General features: G+C 34.5%; 1 protein-coding gene across 1 annotated transcript in view; it reads left to right on the top strand.

Annotated features, from left to right (window-relative positions):
- atp8b1 (ATPase phospholipid transporting 8B1) overlaps positions 1–18,479 on the top strand; it is a 41,436-nt gene extending 22,957 nt beyond the window's left edge. Inside the window, exons 5-28 of the mRNA XM_065243792.2 lie at positions 1,800–1,898; positions 2,019–2,080; positions 2,264–2,336; positions 2,499–2,569; positions 2,920–3,002; positions 3,177–3,335; positions 4,707–4,795; positions 4,910–5,100; positions 5,182–5,390; positions 7,601–7,644; positions 7,753–7,909; positions 9,169–9,357; positions 9,438–9,550; positions 9,640–9,804; positions 10,378–10,489; positions 10,969–11,044; positions 11,134–11,257; positions 11,748–12,039; positions 13,905–14,128; positions 14,207–14,290; positions 14,376–14,621; positions 14,714–14,852; positions 14,982–15,112; positions 17,008–18,479. Coding sequence (XP_065099864.1) covers positions 1,800–1,898; positions 2,019–2,080; positions 2,264–2,336; positions 2,499–2,569; positions 2,920–3,002; positions 3,177–3,335; positions 4,707–4,795; positions 4,910–5,100; positions 5,182–5,390; positions 7,601–7,644; positions 7,753–7,909; positions 9,169–9,357; positions 9,438–9,550; positions 9,640–9,804; positions 10,378–10,489; positions 10,969–11,044; positions 11,134–11,257; positions 11,748–12,039; positions 13,905–14,128; positions 14,207–14,290; positions 14,376–14,621; positions 14,714–14,852; positions 14,982–15,112; positions 17,008–17,238 — 3,363 coding nt within the window. The 3' untranslated portion in view covers positions 17,239–18,479. The remainder of the gene's footprint in view (positions 1–1,799; positions 1,899–2,018; positions 2,081–2,263; positions 2,337–2,498; positions 2,570–2,919; positions 3,003–3,176; positions 3,336–4,706; positions 4,796–4,909; positions 5,101–5,181; positions 5,391–7,600; positions 7,645–7,752; positions 7,910–9,168; positions 9,358–9,437; positions 9,551–9,639; positions 9,805–10,377; positions 10,490–10,968; positions 11,045–11,133; positions 11,258–11,747; positions 12,040–13,904; positions 14,129–14,206; positions 14,291–14,375; positions 14,622–14,713; positions 14,853–14,981; positions 15,113–17,007) is intronic.
- The last annotated feature ends 2,343 nt before the right edge of the window (positions 18,480–20,822 follow it).

The raw sequence follows: 20,822 nt of genomic DNA, 5'->3' as shown, positions 1-20,822 counted from the left end.
AATGAAGTAATGATCCATCTGCGATTCTCATGGGTAGATCATCAGTAAAGCCGATTTCGTCATTAGTATTAAATCGCCATCACCTGCTTTCAATTACAGCGCCATTTACTACACAAAGCCGCATTTCACTGAGAAGCTCGCTAAAATCGCATACATTATTGGAGGCGATTTGTCCACGATTTTGCAGAGGTTCTCTGTCACTTTATTTGAAAGCAGGTGATGGCTATTTACTACTAATCATGAAACCGGCTTTACAGATGAGATACGCATAAGAATTGCAGGCGATTTATAGCCCACCCTTGTATGTGCACATGTAATACAAGTGCATAGAAATTTTTAATCAAAGCTCTTAAAATCAACAGCATAAAGCTTTGTTTATACTCGCGTTTTGGTCCGCAACGCAAGCCTCCGCGGATCGCACGCGCGTCTCACCAAACGGACGAGGCGTTTATAGTTGACCCACTCGCTGTTGCACTATTTTTTTAACTGCCAGGGGGCGACCCGAGCAATCAAATTAAAAAACAAACACAAAGAAAAAAATAGAAGTCGTAGTCCCCTTGAACAACCGTGGTGCTTTTTAACATTAGATTTTGAGAACATGAATAAAACAACAATCTTTTAAATATGTCTTTATTAAACATTATAATTTCATTAACGTTTTAACTAAACAAACCGAACAGACATCTTAAGGTTTGTATTTTATTCCTTGTCCAGTGGTTCATTCAATACAAATATAAGCCAAACATTCTGAATCATATAAAAGAATTTGTGTTTTCAACTGCAAAGTTTCCATACTTTACTTCCAGAGTGTGATATAAATATATACATTGAGTGCGTTTACATGCACAGTCTTACGCCGATTATGCTTAATAAACTGATAACACGTGGGGTCATGTAAACACGTAAAACGGTTTTCTTTAATCGGGGAAAGCCCATAAACGGCGTAAGCAAAAACCGATCGGCACAGGTAGTTTTTTGCTCATTACGCCGATTTCGCGTGGCATGTAAACACCTTAACCCGCTTTCTCACGGTTTTGTCCATGTGCGCATGTCTCCGCGTATGAAAGATAAACGTCACACGCAGAAGTAAGTGCAAAGTAATGCATAAAAGTCTACGCTCGACGCTCAGAGAAACTGTTAAAATAGAATCTCATGTTAAATTTACAGGTTCTGCAGACACGAGAAGAGATACAACTGTACAGCTTAAGACAGATATGCCGTTGGCTTTTTGATCGACTATTGTGTACTATAGGCGGTGACGTCACTGCCTGCGAGAAAACTGATAATTCTCCAAGTCCCATGTAAACGCAATTGACTGCATAGCCAGTTTATTGATTTGCATGTAAACGCATGAAAACAGTTTTCTATAATAAGCAGATTTTTAATAGTTATCCCCTTATTCTGTGCATGTAAACGCACTCATTGTTTTGCTTGGATTGATCAAAGAGATACGTCACAGGCTTGCCTGCTCAGAATTGCCTCGAGTTTGGTAATTTTCGGATGCGGAGCCGCGCGCACAGTTACACAAAATGCGGTGCACACCTCCACGCGAAATGGGGTCTCGCGCACCCAACGCGTGTGGATGCGGCGAGTATAAACATAGCTTGACAATCTCTTTTCATAAAAATAGAAAACTGTTTGCTTTATACACTGAATAACTATACAATGAATGAAACATATACACTATTTCTGTAATATTAGTACTAGCAGACTTTGTCCTGACACGTAAAATAAGAGATACAATAACATGACTGTGCATGTAGTTTATACTGTAATCTCTTTTTGTTTTTTAACATCAGATCATTCCTCAAATTTCTACTTTACCCTGGTACACCACCCTGGTGCCTTTAGTGTTGGTGTTGGGCATCACTGCCATCAAAGATCTGGCAGATGACCTGGTGAGTGTGTGTGTGTGTGTGTGTGTGTGTGTGTGTGTGTCTGTGTGCGTGTAAGAATATTCATTGACTCTCTACACACAATAATGCTTGTGTTATATGATATGTTTCTCATGTTTAAAGGCGCGACACAGGATGGACAATGAAATTAACAACAGAAAATGTGATGTGCTGCTCAACGGCAGGTGAACCAGAAACTTTAATCTGCTTTCATTATTCACTTTATAAAACATGATACACGTTCTGTCATTGTGATGGGTTGAGTTTCAGTTTATTAAAACGCACACAAAAGAGTCCTTCAGTTTATCAGTGTGTTATTTTCATCACAGTGTTTTTATTCATACTCAAAGATTTATTGTTGTCCTCAGGTTTGTGGAGACGAGGTGGATGAATATACAAGTAGGCGACGTTGTCCGATTAAAGAAAAATGATTTCATTCCTGTAAGTTATTTCAGATGTCTTACAGAGATCAACCTTGATTTATTTAGATTAAGACACTTTCACATCTGAATTTGTAAACCTAAAATATAAATTATCTGATTTCTCTTCTTCACTTATGTTGAGGGGACGTTTTTTTAAATTTGTGTGTTTGGTTTTAAACAGGCCGACATCTTGACGTTGTCCAGTTCGAACCCAAACAGTCTGTGTTACGTAGAGACGGCAGAACTTGACGGGTGAGAAACATGAACGTTGTCTTGCATGTACACGTAAGCGTAAACTTACAAGGTTATCCTCAGGTTTTTATCTGTGTTTAGATTTCTAAACGTTTGATTTTATGACTCATATAATCTCTTGTGTATTTTGTAGGACAATAGGAATTGTGTAATGGATGTGTTTTTGTCTTCATAGTTTCCTTGTACCGTAAATAAATCATTTCAAACACGCATGCTTCATTTGGTTTCACAATAGATTGATTAATTTTGTCTTATTGTATTTATTATTCAGGGATGTTTGATATAGTTGCTGTGTGGTATTATGAGAGGTTTATCGATTGTTTAAAGGTTCAATTTTGTTGTTTGTTTAGAGAGACGAATCTGAAGTTTAAGATGGGTCTGAAGGTGACGGACGAACGTCTTCAGGAGGAAAATCAGCTGGCAAACTTTAACGGTAGATGAGATCGACTTTCGCTGTATAGTAACATCTCAGACATGAATAAATAAAATTTTCACTTTTCACTTGAAAATATCAAACTAATAATAACGATTTACTTTTTATATTTTCTGTATTCTAAAGCTCACCTTTATTTGATTGCATGTTTTTTTTTTATTGTCTTTTTCTCAGCGATGATCATGTGCGAGGAGCCGAACAATCGTCTGGATAAGTTTGTTGGGACGATGATCTGGGAGTCTCAAAGTTACGCGCTCGATCTCGATCACATGCTGCTCAGAGGCTGTAAGATTCGTAACACAGATGTGTGCCATGGATTGGTCATATTCGCAGGTTTGACTCAAACATACTATATAGCACTGTGGACTGTAGTCTTAGGACACATGCCAGCATTAAATTAGTTGTTAATGCAATGGTATAAGGATTGTGTATATAATAATTTTTCAGTCTCTTTATTAGATTACAACCAAAACATTTAGAATTTTTTATTAAAAAACAGAATAAAACGATAAGCTAAAGTCTGGCGTTTTTAATGTGAGCTCCTCTTGCATTGGAGCAAAATATTAATATTTATACATACATTTTTTTTATCTTGTCTCTCTTTGTATTTTCCAAAAATATTTGCGGTCTTTGTCATATATTTATAGCTGTTTATTGTTTCATTCATTTCAATTTGTTAATTAATTTTTACTATAGTGAATATTAGATAGAAGGCTCTTCTCCTATGGGATTAAAGGAGTAGTCCACTTTAAAGATGGGGTCCATTACCTTTTTATAATAAGAAAAAAATACTATGGTAAGTCAATGGGCCCCATCTTTAAAATGGACTACTCCTTTAAGATTTTAAATTTTATTACGACTGCCACTAGGGGGCGAACTCCGACAGTCATTTCCAAATGTCATGTTCGGTGGAAAGGTGTTGACTTTAAATTAAATTAAATCCTAATTTTAATCTAAAGACTTCAGGGTTTCAGTCTCCTCAGAAGAGTTCAAGATGTGTTTAGTGCCTAAACTTTTTTTATGTTTGCTTTATTTTCTGTTTGTGTCGGAAACAAATGAGAGTAAAACATAAATATGGATGATCATAAAACTTTGCTGGTGGTGATCCAAGATGTTTAATAAAAAAATCTAATATTAATTAAATCAAATTAAATTAAATGACAAAATTAAATTAAATTAAATGACAAAATTAAATTAAATTAAATGACAAAATTAAATTAAATGACAAAAAAAATCCAAAAGAAAATTTAAATTTAAATACAAAATAAAAATTTAAATCCAAAATAAAAATTAAAATGCTAAATAAAATTAAAATACAAAATGAAATACAAAATAAAATTAAAACCCAAAATAAAAATAAAATACAAAATAAAAATATAATACAATATTTTTTTAAATTAAAATACAAAATACAATTAAAATACAAAAATAATAATAAAATAAAATACAAAAAAAATACAAAAATAAAATACAAAATAAAAATAAAATATATAAAACAATAATAATAATAATAATAATAAATAAATAAAAACTAGACATTATTCAAGAAATAGACACACGATAAAAAAGTATAACGTATTAATATAATATTGCTAGCTACAGTATTAGTATTAATACTATATATCTGTAAAAATACTTTTGCACAATACTGTACATGCACACATTTTGTTTGGTGTTTGTCAAACCAGATGTTTGTTTCTTTAGGAAATGACACTAAAATCATGAGGAACGGAGGAAAGACCAGGTTCAAACGCACAACGATAGACAAGCTCATGAACTACATGGTCTACACAGTAAGTGTAATCTGTTTAATGACATTTGGCATTTCAGATGATGCTTTCCTTGACTACTCTTTCAGAGTCTAAATGTATTTATATTGTTTCTCACCATCTCTGTCTATCTGTTAGATCTTTGTGTTGTTGATTTTGATATGCGCCGGTCTGGCCATCGGACACACATACTGGTACGAGAGCATCGGGATGAATGCCTGGTATCTTAATGATGGCCTGAATCAAACTTCATCTTACAGAGGCTTCCTCAGTTTCTGGGGTTACATCATCATCCTCAACACCATGGTCCCAATCTCTCTTTACGTTAGGTACTCATTCTTCTCCATCATTTACTCAGCAGAAATGTTATATTTTCATGGCTCGGTTCTTACGTGCGATGTGCGTTTCAGTGTGGAGGTCATCCGACTGGGTCAGAGTAAATTCATTAACTGGGATCTGCAGATGTACTACGCTGAAAAAGACACGCCGGCCAAAGCCAGAACCACAACCCTGAACGAACAGCTGGGACAGATCGAATACATCTTCTCTGATAAAACCGGCACGCTCACTCAGAATATCATGGCCTTTAAAAAGTGCACCATCACTGGACGATCCTACGGTAAGAAACAAACTCGCACAATGCTTAGTTAGTTAGTTCAATTTAATTACGCGTTTGGAAGACGTTTCGACCCAAAGTGACTTGCAGAGCATTTAATCTATACATATATGATTATGCGACTTATACGCACCCCAGTTTTCCTATAAATTAAAGAAATTGCAGTTTTCGAGATATTCCTTTTTCGAATTGTTTAAGAAACACCTCATGCGAGCTTTAACACTTTTTTTTAAGAAATTCCGTGGACGTAGTTCAATGCAATTTCAATAACACAATTTAACACAATGTTTAAATGTAGGGCTGGGCAAAAAAATAGATTTTTCGATTAATCGTTTTTTAAAACGTGGTCGATTCAGAATCGATTCTCAAAGAGCAGAATCGATTTTTTTCTTTCATATTTATTTCTGCAAACGTTGAACAAAAGATTAACATTAATCGAATTACTAGTATTCTTCACTAGATGTCACCCTCTTTTTTGTCTAGCGCATGTTACCAAGGAGCAAGAGGCAAGCCTGTCATTCATTCATTCAGTGCTTAAAATGGTGGTTTCAGGTGCTTCGTCGATTTTTTATTAATTACCTACTTGTAACCTGCTGTTCACTGTTCTTTTTATTAATATAGTATTTGTATTAAATCTATATTCGTTGAGTTGAATACAGTATAAAAGCCGGTCCGAGAACCAGAATCGAAAATTGAATCGAGAATCGAAATCGAATCGACTTGGTAGCTTGTGAATCGAAATCGAATCAATCTGGAAAATCTGAATCGATACCCAGCCCTATTTAAATGTTAAAGCTACTGTTGGATGTGTTTCTGGTGAAGTGTTAGGTGTCTGTATGTGTGCGTTCCCTGTACTGTGACGTGTGTTTGTTGTGTTATTGTGTTGTGTCTGTGTGGTGTGACTGGGGAGAGGTTTGGGTTGCCGTAGTTTGACGACAGGTCAGGTTTCTTGTGTTAAGGTGTAGCCCAACTGACAGATCATTTCACTAACATTGCCATTGTCATGGATTTGAATCCCGGAGAACAATACTGTTCACAAATGAATAAAAACCCCATGTTGAATACACCTTATTCAGTCCGCCACCATATTGATTCCAGAGCGAGGCTGTGAGGGATGAGCGTGCGCTTTAAACATATTGTTTTGTATCAGGATGTTGTCATTTAGCCATCAAAACACAGAAAATAAATAATTTTACAAATTTCCACAGGACAAAAACCTTAGAAATCATGGATTGCTAAAATTAGTAGAGACATTTTGGCTAATTTTGAGATAAGAGCAGCACAATTTTTTTCTTAATTAAAGTGGGCATGAAACGGAAGTATCAATTGCCTTATTTTCCCCGTGGTGACGTATATCCGAATGGCTTTTGAGATGAAATAAGGCAGGGCTGGATTTGAATTTGTCCATCGAGATCTGATTGGATCGTTTGAAGTTGGGTCGTGTTGCTAATTGCTAATCGCTGCGATCTTCTCCCGGACCCTGCCCACCTGCAATACTTATGACCGGAAGTGAAGAGAGATCGTTTTGAGGAGGGGAGGAGATTTGCATTTTTGATTAAAGATTATGAGCACACATGAATTTATTTAAAATAATGAAGCTCACAGATAAGTCATTTGTTAATAATACCACAATATTAAAATATATATATATCGTTTTTCATTTCAATTTCATTGAGACTTTAAGAATTTTTTTCTAAATTTTTTCTTAAGTGTGTGTTTTTATTTATACATAATTATAATATACAGTACACCCACATATATGATGTAAACAAAAACGTTTATTCTGCAAACGATTAGTCGCGATTAATCGTTTTGCAGCACTAGATGCTATATATAGAGTAGGAATGCATAACGATTAATCGCGATTATATAGCAGAATAAAAGTATAATAATTATGTATATAAAATTATACATGCATGTGTTCATATTTATAAGAAAAATATGTATATATTAAGTATTTATATTTAATATAAACTATACATAAAAATGTATATTCACATGTAAATATTCTTTAAATATATATACATGCGTTTGTGTGCATTTATTTATACAAAGTTATTATACACAGTTCACACACATATATGATGTAAACAAAAACTTTGATTCTGCTATACCGTAGATTAAATGTGATTAATCGTTATGCATCTCTTATATAGAGTGAGACTAGAATATCTATATTCTTTCTTTAAGACAAATGTTTTTGTTTTTTATAGGGGAACCAACTAATTCAGAAGGTGTCTCTTTGGAACGTGGAAAGGTACAAATGTGCACCTTATAACAGATTCAAGTTTAATCTGTAGTCTAATTTACTCGCTACCACGCAAGAAAATTATTTTAACAAAAATGAACTTTTCTTATCCTTCAGCCTGCGGATTTCAGCTGGAATAAACACGCTGACAAGAAGTTCCAGTTTCACGACAGTTTCCTCGTCACCTGTATTCGCTCAAAGAAAGACCCACAGATGTTGGAGTTCTTCAAACTTCTCTCTCTGTGTCACACTGTCATGGTGGAACAAAAAGAAGGTGAGAAGATCACAAATTTACTGTGAAAACTCAAACATGATATGTAGTAGTGGTTGTATGCTTCATATGGTAAACATTTTATTCGGTACTTCATAGCCTTTCGGTTTGTAATCCTAAAACTTGTACGAGAATTTAAAAAAGCTTTCTAAGTGCGTCTGACGTGTTTTCTTGTAAATAAGCGTTTTATTAGTTATGTTTAGGTTTAATAATTTCACTTTAATAACAATGAAAAGGTTATTAGCCAGTAATTGAAATGGTATTTGGGATTTAACTGTCACTGTCCCACAGGTGGGACGTTTGGCATTAATAAATTATTGTTTTAAATATGTAGTACCAGCACTAATATTGACAAACTATATATCATTGGAAAGCTCTCAGATTGAGGTTTTCATATTTCATCACCATTTTGCAAAAAACAATTTTATAGTACGAGTCATTTTCTAAAATTTCACTAGCCAACAGGTGGGCCCAAGGTGTTTTTACATGCATCTTATTATTAGATATCCTATAAACCTGAATAATATAATCTTGACAAACTATATATTGTTGGAAAGCTCTTAGAATGTAGTTTTCATATTTCAAGGTCTTTTGATGATGGAAACTTAATAGTAGTGACAGTAATTTTGTTAAATACATATGTAGGAATACATATGAATTATTATATATTCATAACACTATATATTATAAATCTTGAAAACCTATATGTCACTGGAAAGTTCAAAGAATGTAGTTTTTTATATTTCAAAACTTACTTATCATTATTAATGATGCAGTGACAGTAATTTATTAATTTGTGATTTGTGAGTATGCAGCAAACCGTTGACACCTAGTGGCCTTAGTTGGAAAAAACAATAAAAGTGTGACAAAAAACTTATTGTTTGTGATTTTAACATGAAATTTGGATCAGAACTAATTGAGACTCATGGCCTTATTCCAATAGCATTTTGGGAGTAAAAGATTTTCATTTTTATGCGTTTTTAATATAAATTATTTTATTTTTTTAAATAAACTTTAACTGCTTTAACTATTTTTATTAAATATTCACAACTCCAGACACTTTAGTGAAAAACTTTAAAGGTTTTGCTAAAGATTTTGCTTCTATACCAAAGAATGGCTAAATAAGTAAAATTAATTTGAAGGTTCACATCACCTTTTAGTTAAAAGGTGACAGTTAAAGGGTAAACAAATTTGACTTTTTTTGGGCAAAAATCTCCAGTTTAGCAACTTGGTATTGATAACTTGATTTTCTCTGTTATCAGATGAGTTGGTCTATCAGGCCGCATCTCCCGATGAGGGCGCTCTGGTCACGGCCGCGCGCAACTTTGGTTTTGTGTTCCTGTCCAGAACCCAGGACACCATCACCATCAGTGAGATGGGTGAGGAAGCCACCTATGAGTTGCTTGCACTGCTCGACTTCAACAGCGACCGCAAACGCATGTCCGTCATCCGTAAGTGCCTCCCGTTCTCCTTCGTTCTGTTTCTGTCTGTCACTTTCTGTCGTTTCTCATTGACTCGTCTTTGTGTGCAGTGAGGTTTCCAGACGGCAGACTCCGTCTGTACTGTAAGGGCGCTGACACGGTGATCTATCAACGGCTTGCGGAAAATAGTCCGAATAAAGAGACGACACAGGAGGCTTTAGATGTGAGTGCACGTGCTTTCTTAAGCATGACGACCATTAAAAATATACAGCAGTGTAAAATAATAAGAATTTGTGATTTATTTTTCTATAGATCTTTGCGAATGAGACTTTGCGGACTTTGTGTCTTTGTTATAAAGACATCAGTGAGTCAGATTATGAAGCCTGGGCACAGAAACATCAGATCGCCAGTGTTTCAATGGGCAATCGTGACGAAGCTCTGGACGTCGTGTATGAAGAGATCGAGAAGGACCTTATGGTACTGAACGAACAATTATATTGTTATTTATGAAAAACCTATAGCTGTTGGCCTTAACTCTTTCCCTGCCAAGAGAAAATGCTTCCCCGCCAATGACAAGTTTTTTGGACAATCTGTATTTCCGCTATTATCCACCAGGTGCCGCTTTTACCCAACTTATATAATTTGGAAGTATTCCCTTAGGGCAAAAGTACAAACTCCATGTATGTTTTGAGCATCGCTCTGAATCTGATCTCTATCAAAAGTCCTTCACAAAAATGCAACTATCTCAGCTTTTTGCTCAAAATGTTGTATTTTTTAAGAAACCTACCCATATTTGAGAGGTGATAAAAAGAGAACAAATAAGGGTAGGATGAAACGTTTTATTTTGTTCTTTCATTTGATATATTGCATGTTTATATATTTAAAGAAGAACCTTTTTTTGGAAGGCTTTAAACTTTTGTGAAAATCATAAAATGGCAACTTTTTTTTAAAACGCTGGTGGGGAAAGAGTTCAAATTGAAAAATGTATATTATTCATTCCTCTATTTCTGCATAAAGACAGTCACATAAATGTGCCATTTGTGTGCTCAGCTGATCGGCGCGACGGCCATCGAAGACAAACTTCAGGACGGAGTGCCAGAGACCATCGCAAAACTGGCCAAGGCTGATATAAAGATCTGGGTTTTGACTGGAGACAAGAAAGGTGAGCGATAAACAAGATAAGATTTGATTCGTAACTATTTACCCGCCACTGACGAGTTATCTCGTCAATTAAGAGAAAACATTTCCCTGCCAATGATGCTTTACTGACGAGTTTTTACTCGTTTTACTACTAAAGCAAAGACATTAATTAATTTTAAACTCTGTTTATGTTTTTATCATAGTTCTGAATCTGATCTCTAACTAAATTCCTTTACAAAAATTTTGCTCAAACTTCGTTATTTTTGAAGAAACGTTTGAGAGGTTATGAAAAGAGAACAAATGAAGATGGGATGAAACGCATATTGTTTTGTTTGTTTGTTTATTGTTTGTTTAAAAGCAGAGGGTCTGTTCTTTCATTTGATATATTTGTATGTTTATAAATGTATAAAAAGAAATTTACCTGGAAGTGAAATGTCAAAAAAAATGCTGGCGTGGAATGAGTTAATACTGAACTTCGATTTTTTTTGGTGTTGTATTCAGAGACGGCTGAGAACATCGGCTTCTCCTGCCAGCTACTGACAGAGGACATGAAGCTCCACTATGGAGAAGATGTGAAGTAAGATTTCGGCTCCTAATGACGACATCATCAGTTTCTGTGTACATGCCGTCGTCTGTGTTCTTATCTGTGTTATCTGTTTTTCTTAGTGATCAACTGAAGGAACGACAGACCAGAAGACGCAACGACCCGCAAGGAAGGAACAAGAAGATAAAGGAACCGTTTTTCACAGGACCTGACAAGAACGCTCTCATCATCACTGGAGGCTGGCTGGTACGTTTCTCACCAATGAAAATGGATATAATGCAGATATAATAACTGTGGGTTTACACCAAATCCGTAGCGTGCAATCGCTCTAAATTACTTGCGGGATTTAACTTCGTGTCATGCAAATTTTTTGCTCGAGTTGAATATTTTCAACTTGGGCGAAGGCACGTTTGACGCGAATAGTGCGTGTTTTCACGGCAAACGCGCCGCCCATATCGCGTCATTCACATCGCCCCACGCAAGGATGCGTCTGATCGCGTCTTTGCATTGACTTTGTATGTAATCTACTCGCGCAAATCGTTGGACTCGCATCTTGTGTAAACCCACAGTAACTGTTTTGTGGGGATGGCATTTCGCTAAAAAAGAAATAAAATTTGTCCAACAGTACTCGGCAGGAGTGAAGTGACCAAATATTTTTTTGTTCTAATGATGCCCTGAACAAAATATCAAGAAGAAATGTTTATATCCTTAAAGCAATGTTCTCTATCCTCTGCAGAATGAAATACTCTATGAGAAGAAGAAGAAACGTCGCCGTCTGCGCCTGAAGAAGCTCGGCAAACGACACACGAATCCCAACAAGCCTTCGGACATCAATCAGCCCATCGACGACTGGGAGAAAGAGAAACGTCAGGAAGATTTCGTGGATATGGCGTGTGAATGTAGCGCGGTGATCTGTTGCAGAGTGACACCCAAACAGAAAGCGAACGTTGTCAGTCTGGTGAAACGCTGCAAGAGGGCTGTGACCTTGTCTATTGGTGATGGAGCAAATGATGTCAACATGATCAAGAGTAAGTCTTATATTAGATTATAATCATTCAAACTAAAGGTTTAGCTAGAGATGTTTCGTCTGGATATAAAAGTATTAATTCAGGTTCTATAGTGTTTGAAAGCAGATATCTAAATGTGTGTGTGTATGAGACCTGGCAGGACCTCTAAACTCCGTCTTACAGACTATAATCATACTTTTGTTATTTTGATATTATTTTTAATCATTATCATTACTTAATATAAATTTTTTTATTAAATCATACCGCTGTTTTGACAAGATAACTAACTAACTTACTATTACTTAATCCTATAATTGAATATTTCTTCAAGTTGAAGTAAATTTATGAAGGCTACTTGCCACTGATTAATTTTATTTTGATATTTATATAAAGATTAAAGTTGATCAGTTGCATATTAAGTTTTGCAGTTATATCTAATACATGGTATTACAAGTACGTCTTTAACATGGGGGTCCGGGGATCTCCTTCGGGTCTGTGGTGGTATTACTGGGGGTCTTCCAAATATTGTTTAAATGAAAAATGTATGACACTTTTTTAAATGCAAAAATGCATTAATAGGCTGATAATAAACAATAAAAAAAAATTTAAATAAAAAGCATATCGTTCAAACACTGTAAAAAATTATTTCTTAGTTAAACCTTAATGAAGTAAGTTACCTGGTTGCCTCAAATTTTTGAGTTAATTTGACTTATTAGTTAACGCAACAAAGTAGGGCTGCAAAACGATTTATAGCCACTAAAAGCAGAATAAATGTTTTTATAATGTTTACATCATATTTGTGTGTGTACAGTGTATAATAATTATATTGTGTGATTGCACACATATGCATGTATAATTTTAAGAAAAAAAAAAAATATATATATATATATATATATATATATATATATATATATAAAAATATATACTTGCATCTGTGTGTATTTATACATAATTATTATACACAGTACACACACATATAATGTGTATATATAATGAAAACAAAAACTTTTATTTTGTAAACATTTAGTTGCTATTCATTGTTTTGCAGCCCTACAACAAAGACAAGTGTGCCTCTTTGTGTTAACTAATATTTTTAACCAATGTTGAACCAACCATCTATTTATTAAAATTAAAATGTTATGGAGTATGCCTAAAGGGTTCACATGGTAATTGCAGGGGTTCGTGAGTTGATAAAAAACCTTTAATCAATTGCTTACACTTAAATTTAATTAAAAAAATCTAAATAAAACACTTTTTACACAAAGTAGATTTTTACAAAAAAAATGTATCTTTGAATCTGCATATCATGTGATTATTACACAACACTACAAAAAATGACCAGATAAAGGTAATAATAAATATGGGAAAAAACTACTAATAAAAACTTTAAAATGTATGAAATTAAATAAAAGTTACATTTGTAAATGTGCTTTTAAATTATTGAAATATTTACTTTAAAAGGGAAAAAAAGTTTTTAATCAAGTTAATCCAAACGTAGTTCTAAAATTTGCAGATGAAAGTAATTTTAAACATATTTTTTGTCTTACTTTATATAAATAGACTTTTATTCTCACCATGTATATAGCCTTAGAAGCTGGCAGGGCGCTAAAAGAAAAGAAAGACAGAAAGAAAGAAAGAAAATATTTACTTAAAATCACAGGGGGTATTTCAAGTAAATAATAAAAAAATATTTAAAATAATAAAAAAAGGGGGGTTCAGCCTACAAAATGTTTGAAACCCCCTGCATATTAGGGGTCCTTGGCCTAAGACCTCTGGTGAAACATGCATTACGAAATGTTGGTATCGTGACGACCCCAGCTTTATCTTGATTTTGCATGCATGTGTTGAACCATCTGGGTAACTTTCTATCCCATGATCCTTTGCAGCTGCAGACATTGGTGTGGGAATAAGTGGTCAGGAGGGGATGCAGGCTGTGATGTCCAGCGATTACGCTTTCGCTCAGTTTCGTTATCTAGAGCGTCTTCTGCTGGTTCACGGACGCTGGTCCTACATCCGCATGTGCAAGTTCCTCGGCTACTTCTTCTACAAAAACTTCGCCTTCACCCTGGTGCACTTCTGGTTCTCTTTCTTCAATGGATTTTCCTCACAGGTAAATTCAACTCTCTCATTTTGTTTTCTATATGTTTTTTCATTTTCAGTGTGAAAATGTTGTTTTTGTGTTGTGTAGACGGCGTATGAAGACTGGTTCATCACCCTGTATAACGTTTGCTACAGCAGTCTGCCCGTTCTCCTTGTCGGCCTTCTGGATCAGGTATCGATACGTGAACGTTTCTGGAAAAGTTTAATACTGTCGGATGTTTTCGATCCTAAACTACTTCTCTTCCTTCTTTGCGTAGGATGTGAATGATAAACTGAGTTTACGCTTCCCGAAGCTTTACCTTCCGGGTCAGCTAGGGGTGATGTTCAACTATAAGACTTTCTTCGTCAGTTTGTTTCACGGCATCTTCACATCCCTCATCATCTTCTTCATCCCGTACGGTGCGTTCCTGCAGACTATGGGACAGGATGGTGAGGCGCCGTCAGACTATCAGTCGTTAGCTGTGGTTGCAGCTTCATCCCTCATCATCACCGTCAACCTGCAGGTCTCGTAACAAACCATTTTATTTGCGTTGTTGATTTCAAGTACTGAGATTAAAGACTTCTTACATGAAAAAAACTTTTTTGTAATTTCTAGATCTCTTTGAATACCTCCTACTGGACCTTTGTGAACTTTTTCGCTGTTCTCGGCAGTATAGCAATATACTTTGGGATCATGTTTGACATCCACAGTGCGGGAATTCACGTCATTTTCCCATCAACATTCACTTTTACAGGTGAGTGTCTAGTTTCATAAGGGCTGTCGTGCTCTATAAAAGACAAAAAATGTTCCACATTCTAGCATATTGAAAATAATCACTTTCCTGTACTCTTTCATGTGTAATCTTGTTGTTATTATATGTCAGGTGCTGCATCTAACGCTCTCAGACAGCCGTATCTGTGGCTTACCATCATTCTGACCGTGGGAATCTGTCTCCTTCCTGTCGTCTGCATCCAGTTCCTCTATCAAACCATTTGGCCATCTGTTGGAGACAGGGTGAGAGCAGATCAGACCCTAAATAAGACAGATGACTATCCTAAAGTCAAAGAAAAATTTAAAGGGGGCATATCATAAAAATCAGACTTTTTCCATGTTTAAGTGCTATAATGCTTTTATCAACCTAGAAAATGTGAAAAATATAAATCCAGTAACTTCGTTTTTTGGTTAACCATCCTCTGCAAGCATGTGAAAAAATAGGTCATTGAAATTTGGCTCCCCTTGTGATGTCAGAAGGGGATCCTATTATAATAATACCACCCCTTAATCTGCAGTATCCAACCACGGCACTGCCATTTAGTGCAGAGATCAGCTCATTTGCATGTTAAAGGAAAAGGGAGCAAGTCAGCAAGTCATCCATCTGCCTATGTTGTGAGAAATCAGGTGTACTTTATGACCCACACTGCAAAAAATGACTTTCTTACTTAGTATTTTTGTCTTGTTTTCAGTAGAAATATCTAAACATTCTTAAACTAAAATGCTTTTTCTTGATGAGCAAAACGACCCAAGAAAATAAGTCTAGTTTTTAGATGAAAAATATCAAATTTAAGTAATTTTGTGCATAAAACAAGCAAAAAATTGGGTAAGCAAATTTTTCTTGAATTTTTCTTAAATTTAGTGTTTAAGAAAAATGTTCAAGATTTTTTTGCTTACCCCATTGCCAGATTTTGTTTTTGCTTGTTTTTATGCACAAAATAACTTAAATTTGATATTTTTGGTCTAAAAACTAGACTTGGTTTTTTAGGTCATTTGCTCATAAAAAAAATACTTAATTTAAGAATTTTTAGATATTTTTTACTGAAAACGAGACAAAAATACTAAGAATTTTTTCCTGAAATAAATTTTTTGCAGTGTACATTGCAAAAAATGACTTTCTTAGTATTTTTGTCTTGATTTCAGTAAAAATATCTAAATATTCTTAAATTATTTTTTTTTATGAGGAAAATGAGTAAAAAGTTTTTAGACAAAAAATCTAAGATTTAAGTAGCTAAATAAGTGCTTAAAACAAGCAAAAAAAATCTGCCAATGGAATAAGAAAAATTTTCTTGAAATACGTTTTTTCGTAAACTCTGACATTTTCTTATTCCATTGGCAGATTTTTTTGTTGTTGTTTTAAGCACAAATTTGCTAAAATTTTATATTTTTGGTCTAAAAACTAGACTTGGTTTTTTAGGTAATTTCCTCATACAGAAAATACTTAATTTAAGAATTTTTAGATATTTTTTAATGAAAACAATACAAAAATACTAAGTGTGAGAGTCATTTTTTGCAGTGTATCCATTAATTTTGCGCTGCTGACAGGAGCATACGGAGTCCCTAAGGGGACATGGAGCAAAAATTAAATAAAGTTTAGTTTCATGTGAAACTTTCATGTGCTCACATGAAACTTTTATTTGTTCACGTGAAACTTTCATGTGCTCACGCGAAACCTTCAGGTACAGAATTTTTTTTTAGAGTTTAGTTTCGCGTGCTCACGTGAAGCTATCACGTGCTCACCTGAAACTATTGCGCGCGCGCACATGAAAGCGAAAGTTTCACGTGCGTGCGCGATAGTTTCACGCGAGCACGCGATAGTTTCACGCGAGCACGCGATAGTTTCACGCGAGCACGCGATAGTTTCACGCGAGCACGCGATAGTTTCACGCGAGCACGCGATAGTTTCACACGAGCACGCGAAACTAAATGTAAAAAAAATTCTGCACATGAAGGTTTTGCGTGAGCACAGGAAAGTTTCACGTGAGCACATGAAACTAAACTTTAGATTTTTTTTACTCCAATGTCACCTTAGGGGCTTGGTAGGAGCACACGCATTACGGGATGCACTTGTTTTTACAATAATACATATTCTGTATTTTTAAGTCACAGCGTTCCTGTCTTTTCCTCTTTTCCTTCAGATTCAGAAAAACAGGAAAAAGTATGAAAAGGAGGACGAAGAGGAGGAGAGAAAGAAGAGGAAGCCAACATTCCAGCGCGGTGCACGATCTCGCCGCTCCGCATACGCTTTCTCACACTCCACCGGTTACGCCAACCTTATCACGACGGGTCGCAGTATACGTCAGCGGCCGCGCACTCGCCCTGAGCTCAGAGACAGCATACGAGAGGTCCCTCAGGCCGAAAACATCTAAGGAAAAAAACTACACGAACTGCAGTCCATATGCACTCCTAACCACTGCCCTTATACACTCAATAACTGCTTCGTAGTAAATACTAAATGTGTTTGACCAATCAGATCTGAGTGGCCCGCTGAAATGAGCGAATGAGAAGAGGCATTGTGTCATTTAAGGGGAGGGGTTTAACGGATGAACCATTGGGAGATGGGGAATTTCTGTAAGGGGAAAGTACAAGTAAACACTCACCGATAACCAGTTTTGGTTTTTATGTTGTGCGCTGCGTACAACAAATTGTTTATCTCAGGATTTTATGTTTATGTTTTATGGAGGGTGGGACCATGATTTGCTTGTTGCACGTCTACAATTAAGGGTCCTTTGTGCGAATGCGAGTGTGTTTGTGTGTATGCGTATGTGTGTCCGCTTTCGATCTCACCACCAATGAAAGAAACCGGAAAGGGCGACTCTGTAGACTAACATTAAACTATGTGAATGCATTTAAATGTGAACACTGTAAGGAATTATCATCGTGATTTCTTATACCTTTTGTCAAAGCGAAATCTTACAAACCTCACTATAACTTTTCCTCCTCACAGTTTAAGCTTTCAGGGTGTTGGTGGCTGTTTTACATGATGTTCCTTACGGGTAATCGTTTCACTTAATGGGGGAATGAATGCGGTAAATCCTCATGTTTACATTAACACTAAAGCTCATGTTTATTAAGAACCTCCATTATCAGTGGTCATCATTCCTGATCAGTTTTTTTTAAAGTGTCCTTTGAAAACTGCCCAAAAAGTCATACGTTTTTTTTAATGTACCCATCTGTGACATACTGTTTCATTGTTGTTTTAAATGGGTCGTGTTGCTTTCAGAAACAGTCTACTGTAATGGAATGAAGTCATAATAATAATAATAATCTTGTTATCCCTCATCATGGAGTTTTGGCTCTGCACTATGCAACAGGGAATTGGGGTGGAGATCTCTTTCTCATTTTAACACTAGTTACAAAACAACTGTTACATGAGTTTATATAATCTATAATATTATAGTATCATTTATGAATAATGAAACATATTTATTATGTTGGCTGGCTATCAATGTTCGTATTTAATAAACCAAAACCTTTAAAAGGAGAATCTATTCAGCCAAAGACAAGTGCCTTAGAATTTGACCAATCTACTTTTAACAAACTTGTGGATTGACTCTCTTGTACTGTAATATACTTGCACAAATGTATAAATAAAGAAGATATCATAGAATTGGGTCTCTTTTGCTTTGTATAACATTGAGGAAATGTGTGTGTGATGGGATAAAATAGGTTTACTAACCTTTTAAAGATGTCAAAAATAACAAAAATTAATCGCGATTAATCGCATACAAAATAAAAGTGCATTTTTGCATAATATATGTGTCTGTGCTTTGCGTAATAATAATTATGTATATTTAAACACACACACATACATATATACATTTCAGAATATTTGTATTTATGTATAAAAAAAATTGTTTATATATAATATATACAAATATAAATACATATATATACATCTGTAAATGTTTCTTAAATGCATGAATGTGTTGTATTTATATATACATAATAATTACACACAGGACACACTAATATATTATGCAAAAATGCACTTTTATTTTGTATGCAACTAATCGCGATGAATCTTTGCCCAGCACTACAAAAAATTGGATATTAATTGATGAAAAGTCAGATCTGGCTGAATCTCTGTGCACAGATTAATGGACTTGCCTTGACATTGCTTGAAGAATTTACACTAGCACTTTATGTGCTACACGCTTACCATGTGTACATACAATTTGTAAGTGCATTAGTGTTTATTAGTTATCATATATTTATACTATAAGTACCTGTCATTAACAAACCCACACTTGCCTGTAAGTACTTAATACTTATAGTGTACCTTCAAGTACAGTAGTGTTTCTTGTTAGTTATACTTGCTTTATAAGTATGTATCTGGTATTACCCAGTACTTATCTAGAGTTACATAACTACCAAGTATGCACCAATGGTAATGATACCATTAAATTACCATGTAGATACTCAAATGTAAGTACCACACATTTTTCTGTATGTACAACATATTTACCATATATGTACAAGGTAAGTAAACATACTGTTTAATAAAGTGCTTTCCAATCGGAAATATATTTTTTTGAAAATGTGGATTTGTATAAGCAGAATTTTATGATTCATTCATAAATCTATTAGATTAAAAATACAGGATGAAAGTACAATTCTGGATCAGTTATTTAAAAATAAATTTTTATTTGTTTTCTTTCCCATACACCCAAAAAATTGATTTCTTTGGCCAAAAATATGTTTTAAATACTAAACACATTTTGTAGAAAGTAAGCTTATATTAAAGGGGACATATCATGAAAATGTTTAAGTGCTATAATTGGGTCCCCAGTGCTTCTATCAACCTAGAAAATGTGAAAAAGATCAACTCAGTAATTTAGTTTTGGTAAACCATCCTCTGCAAGCATGTGAAAAAATAAGTAATTAAAATTTGTCTCCCCTTGTGATGTCAGAAAGGGATAATACCGCCCCTTAATCTGCACTATCCAACCACGGCACTGCCATTTAGTGCAGAGATCAACTCATTTGCATTTTACTTTACTCTGGAGACACCAAATAATTATTTTACATATTTAAAAAGCTTTGTGAAATGTCCCCTTTAGTCTTAGTTTTAACTAAATGTATTTCAGAGGCAACAAATACATTTCTAATTTTACAAACCTTACAGCAAAAATATATTTTTCCTGGCCAATATATTAAAGTTTGTATAAAATGTATAAAGTATGTATAAAATATAAAATTATAAGTATGTTTTTGCAGTTGAAAATATATTTAATTATAATATATTTTAATCTTTTAAAATATATTTATAAAAAAAATATTCTTTAAAATACATTTTTGTAAACATATTTCAAAATATATTTCAATGCAAAAAAATGTTGGCCTTTTTTGTATATTTTAAAATACATTTAAAATTATGTTTGAAAAAAGGCTATATATTTTTTTCTCTATGGGTTTCCCTGCTAAAAAACAACAGATACATCACAGAAATGTTATAATGGGTTTAATGTTTATAATGGAAATTGTATTGGTTTATATGGAAACTTAATTGTGCTCTACTGGTAATGTGTATCTGGTGAATGGGAATTAAAAGAACACACGTAGTTCACCCAAAAATCAAAACCTTTTCATTATTTTTTTTCACCCGCATGTCGTTTTTATACCAATATGGATATCACTGTTTTTTTTTTAGTTGTTACACATTATTGAAAAGTAAACATCCTAAAATCTTAAACTGTCTAAACAACAGCTCATGATGTGTACAAAATGCATAATGGATGTTAATGGTTTTAATGTTGATGGTTCATATGAATACTGGAAACTAATAAAATATGTGTTGTGTATTTTTTAGAACTTAAAAAACTTTCTAGAGCAAAAGCTCATGATGACGTTTCCTGGCAACCGTCCGAGCCCTTTCGTTTACTAATTAATATTCATTCGCCAAACACGGTGATTGGAGCGCCGAGCTGCGCATGTTCCGTGAGGTGAGCTG

This window comes from Paramisgurnus dabryanus, chromosome 18, assembly GCF_030506205.2.
Source record: "Paramisgurnus dabryanus chromosome 18, PD_genome_1.1, whole genome shotgun sequence".
Classification (NCBI taxonomy): Eukaryota; Metazoa; Chordata; class Actinopteri; order Cypriniformes; family Cobitidae; genus Paramisgurnus; species Paramisgurnus dabryanus.
Note: the sequence above shows the minus strand (reverse complement) of the source record. Positions and strands in the feature narration are given on the sequence as shown.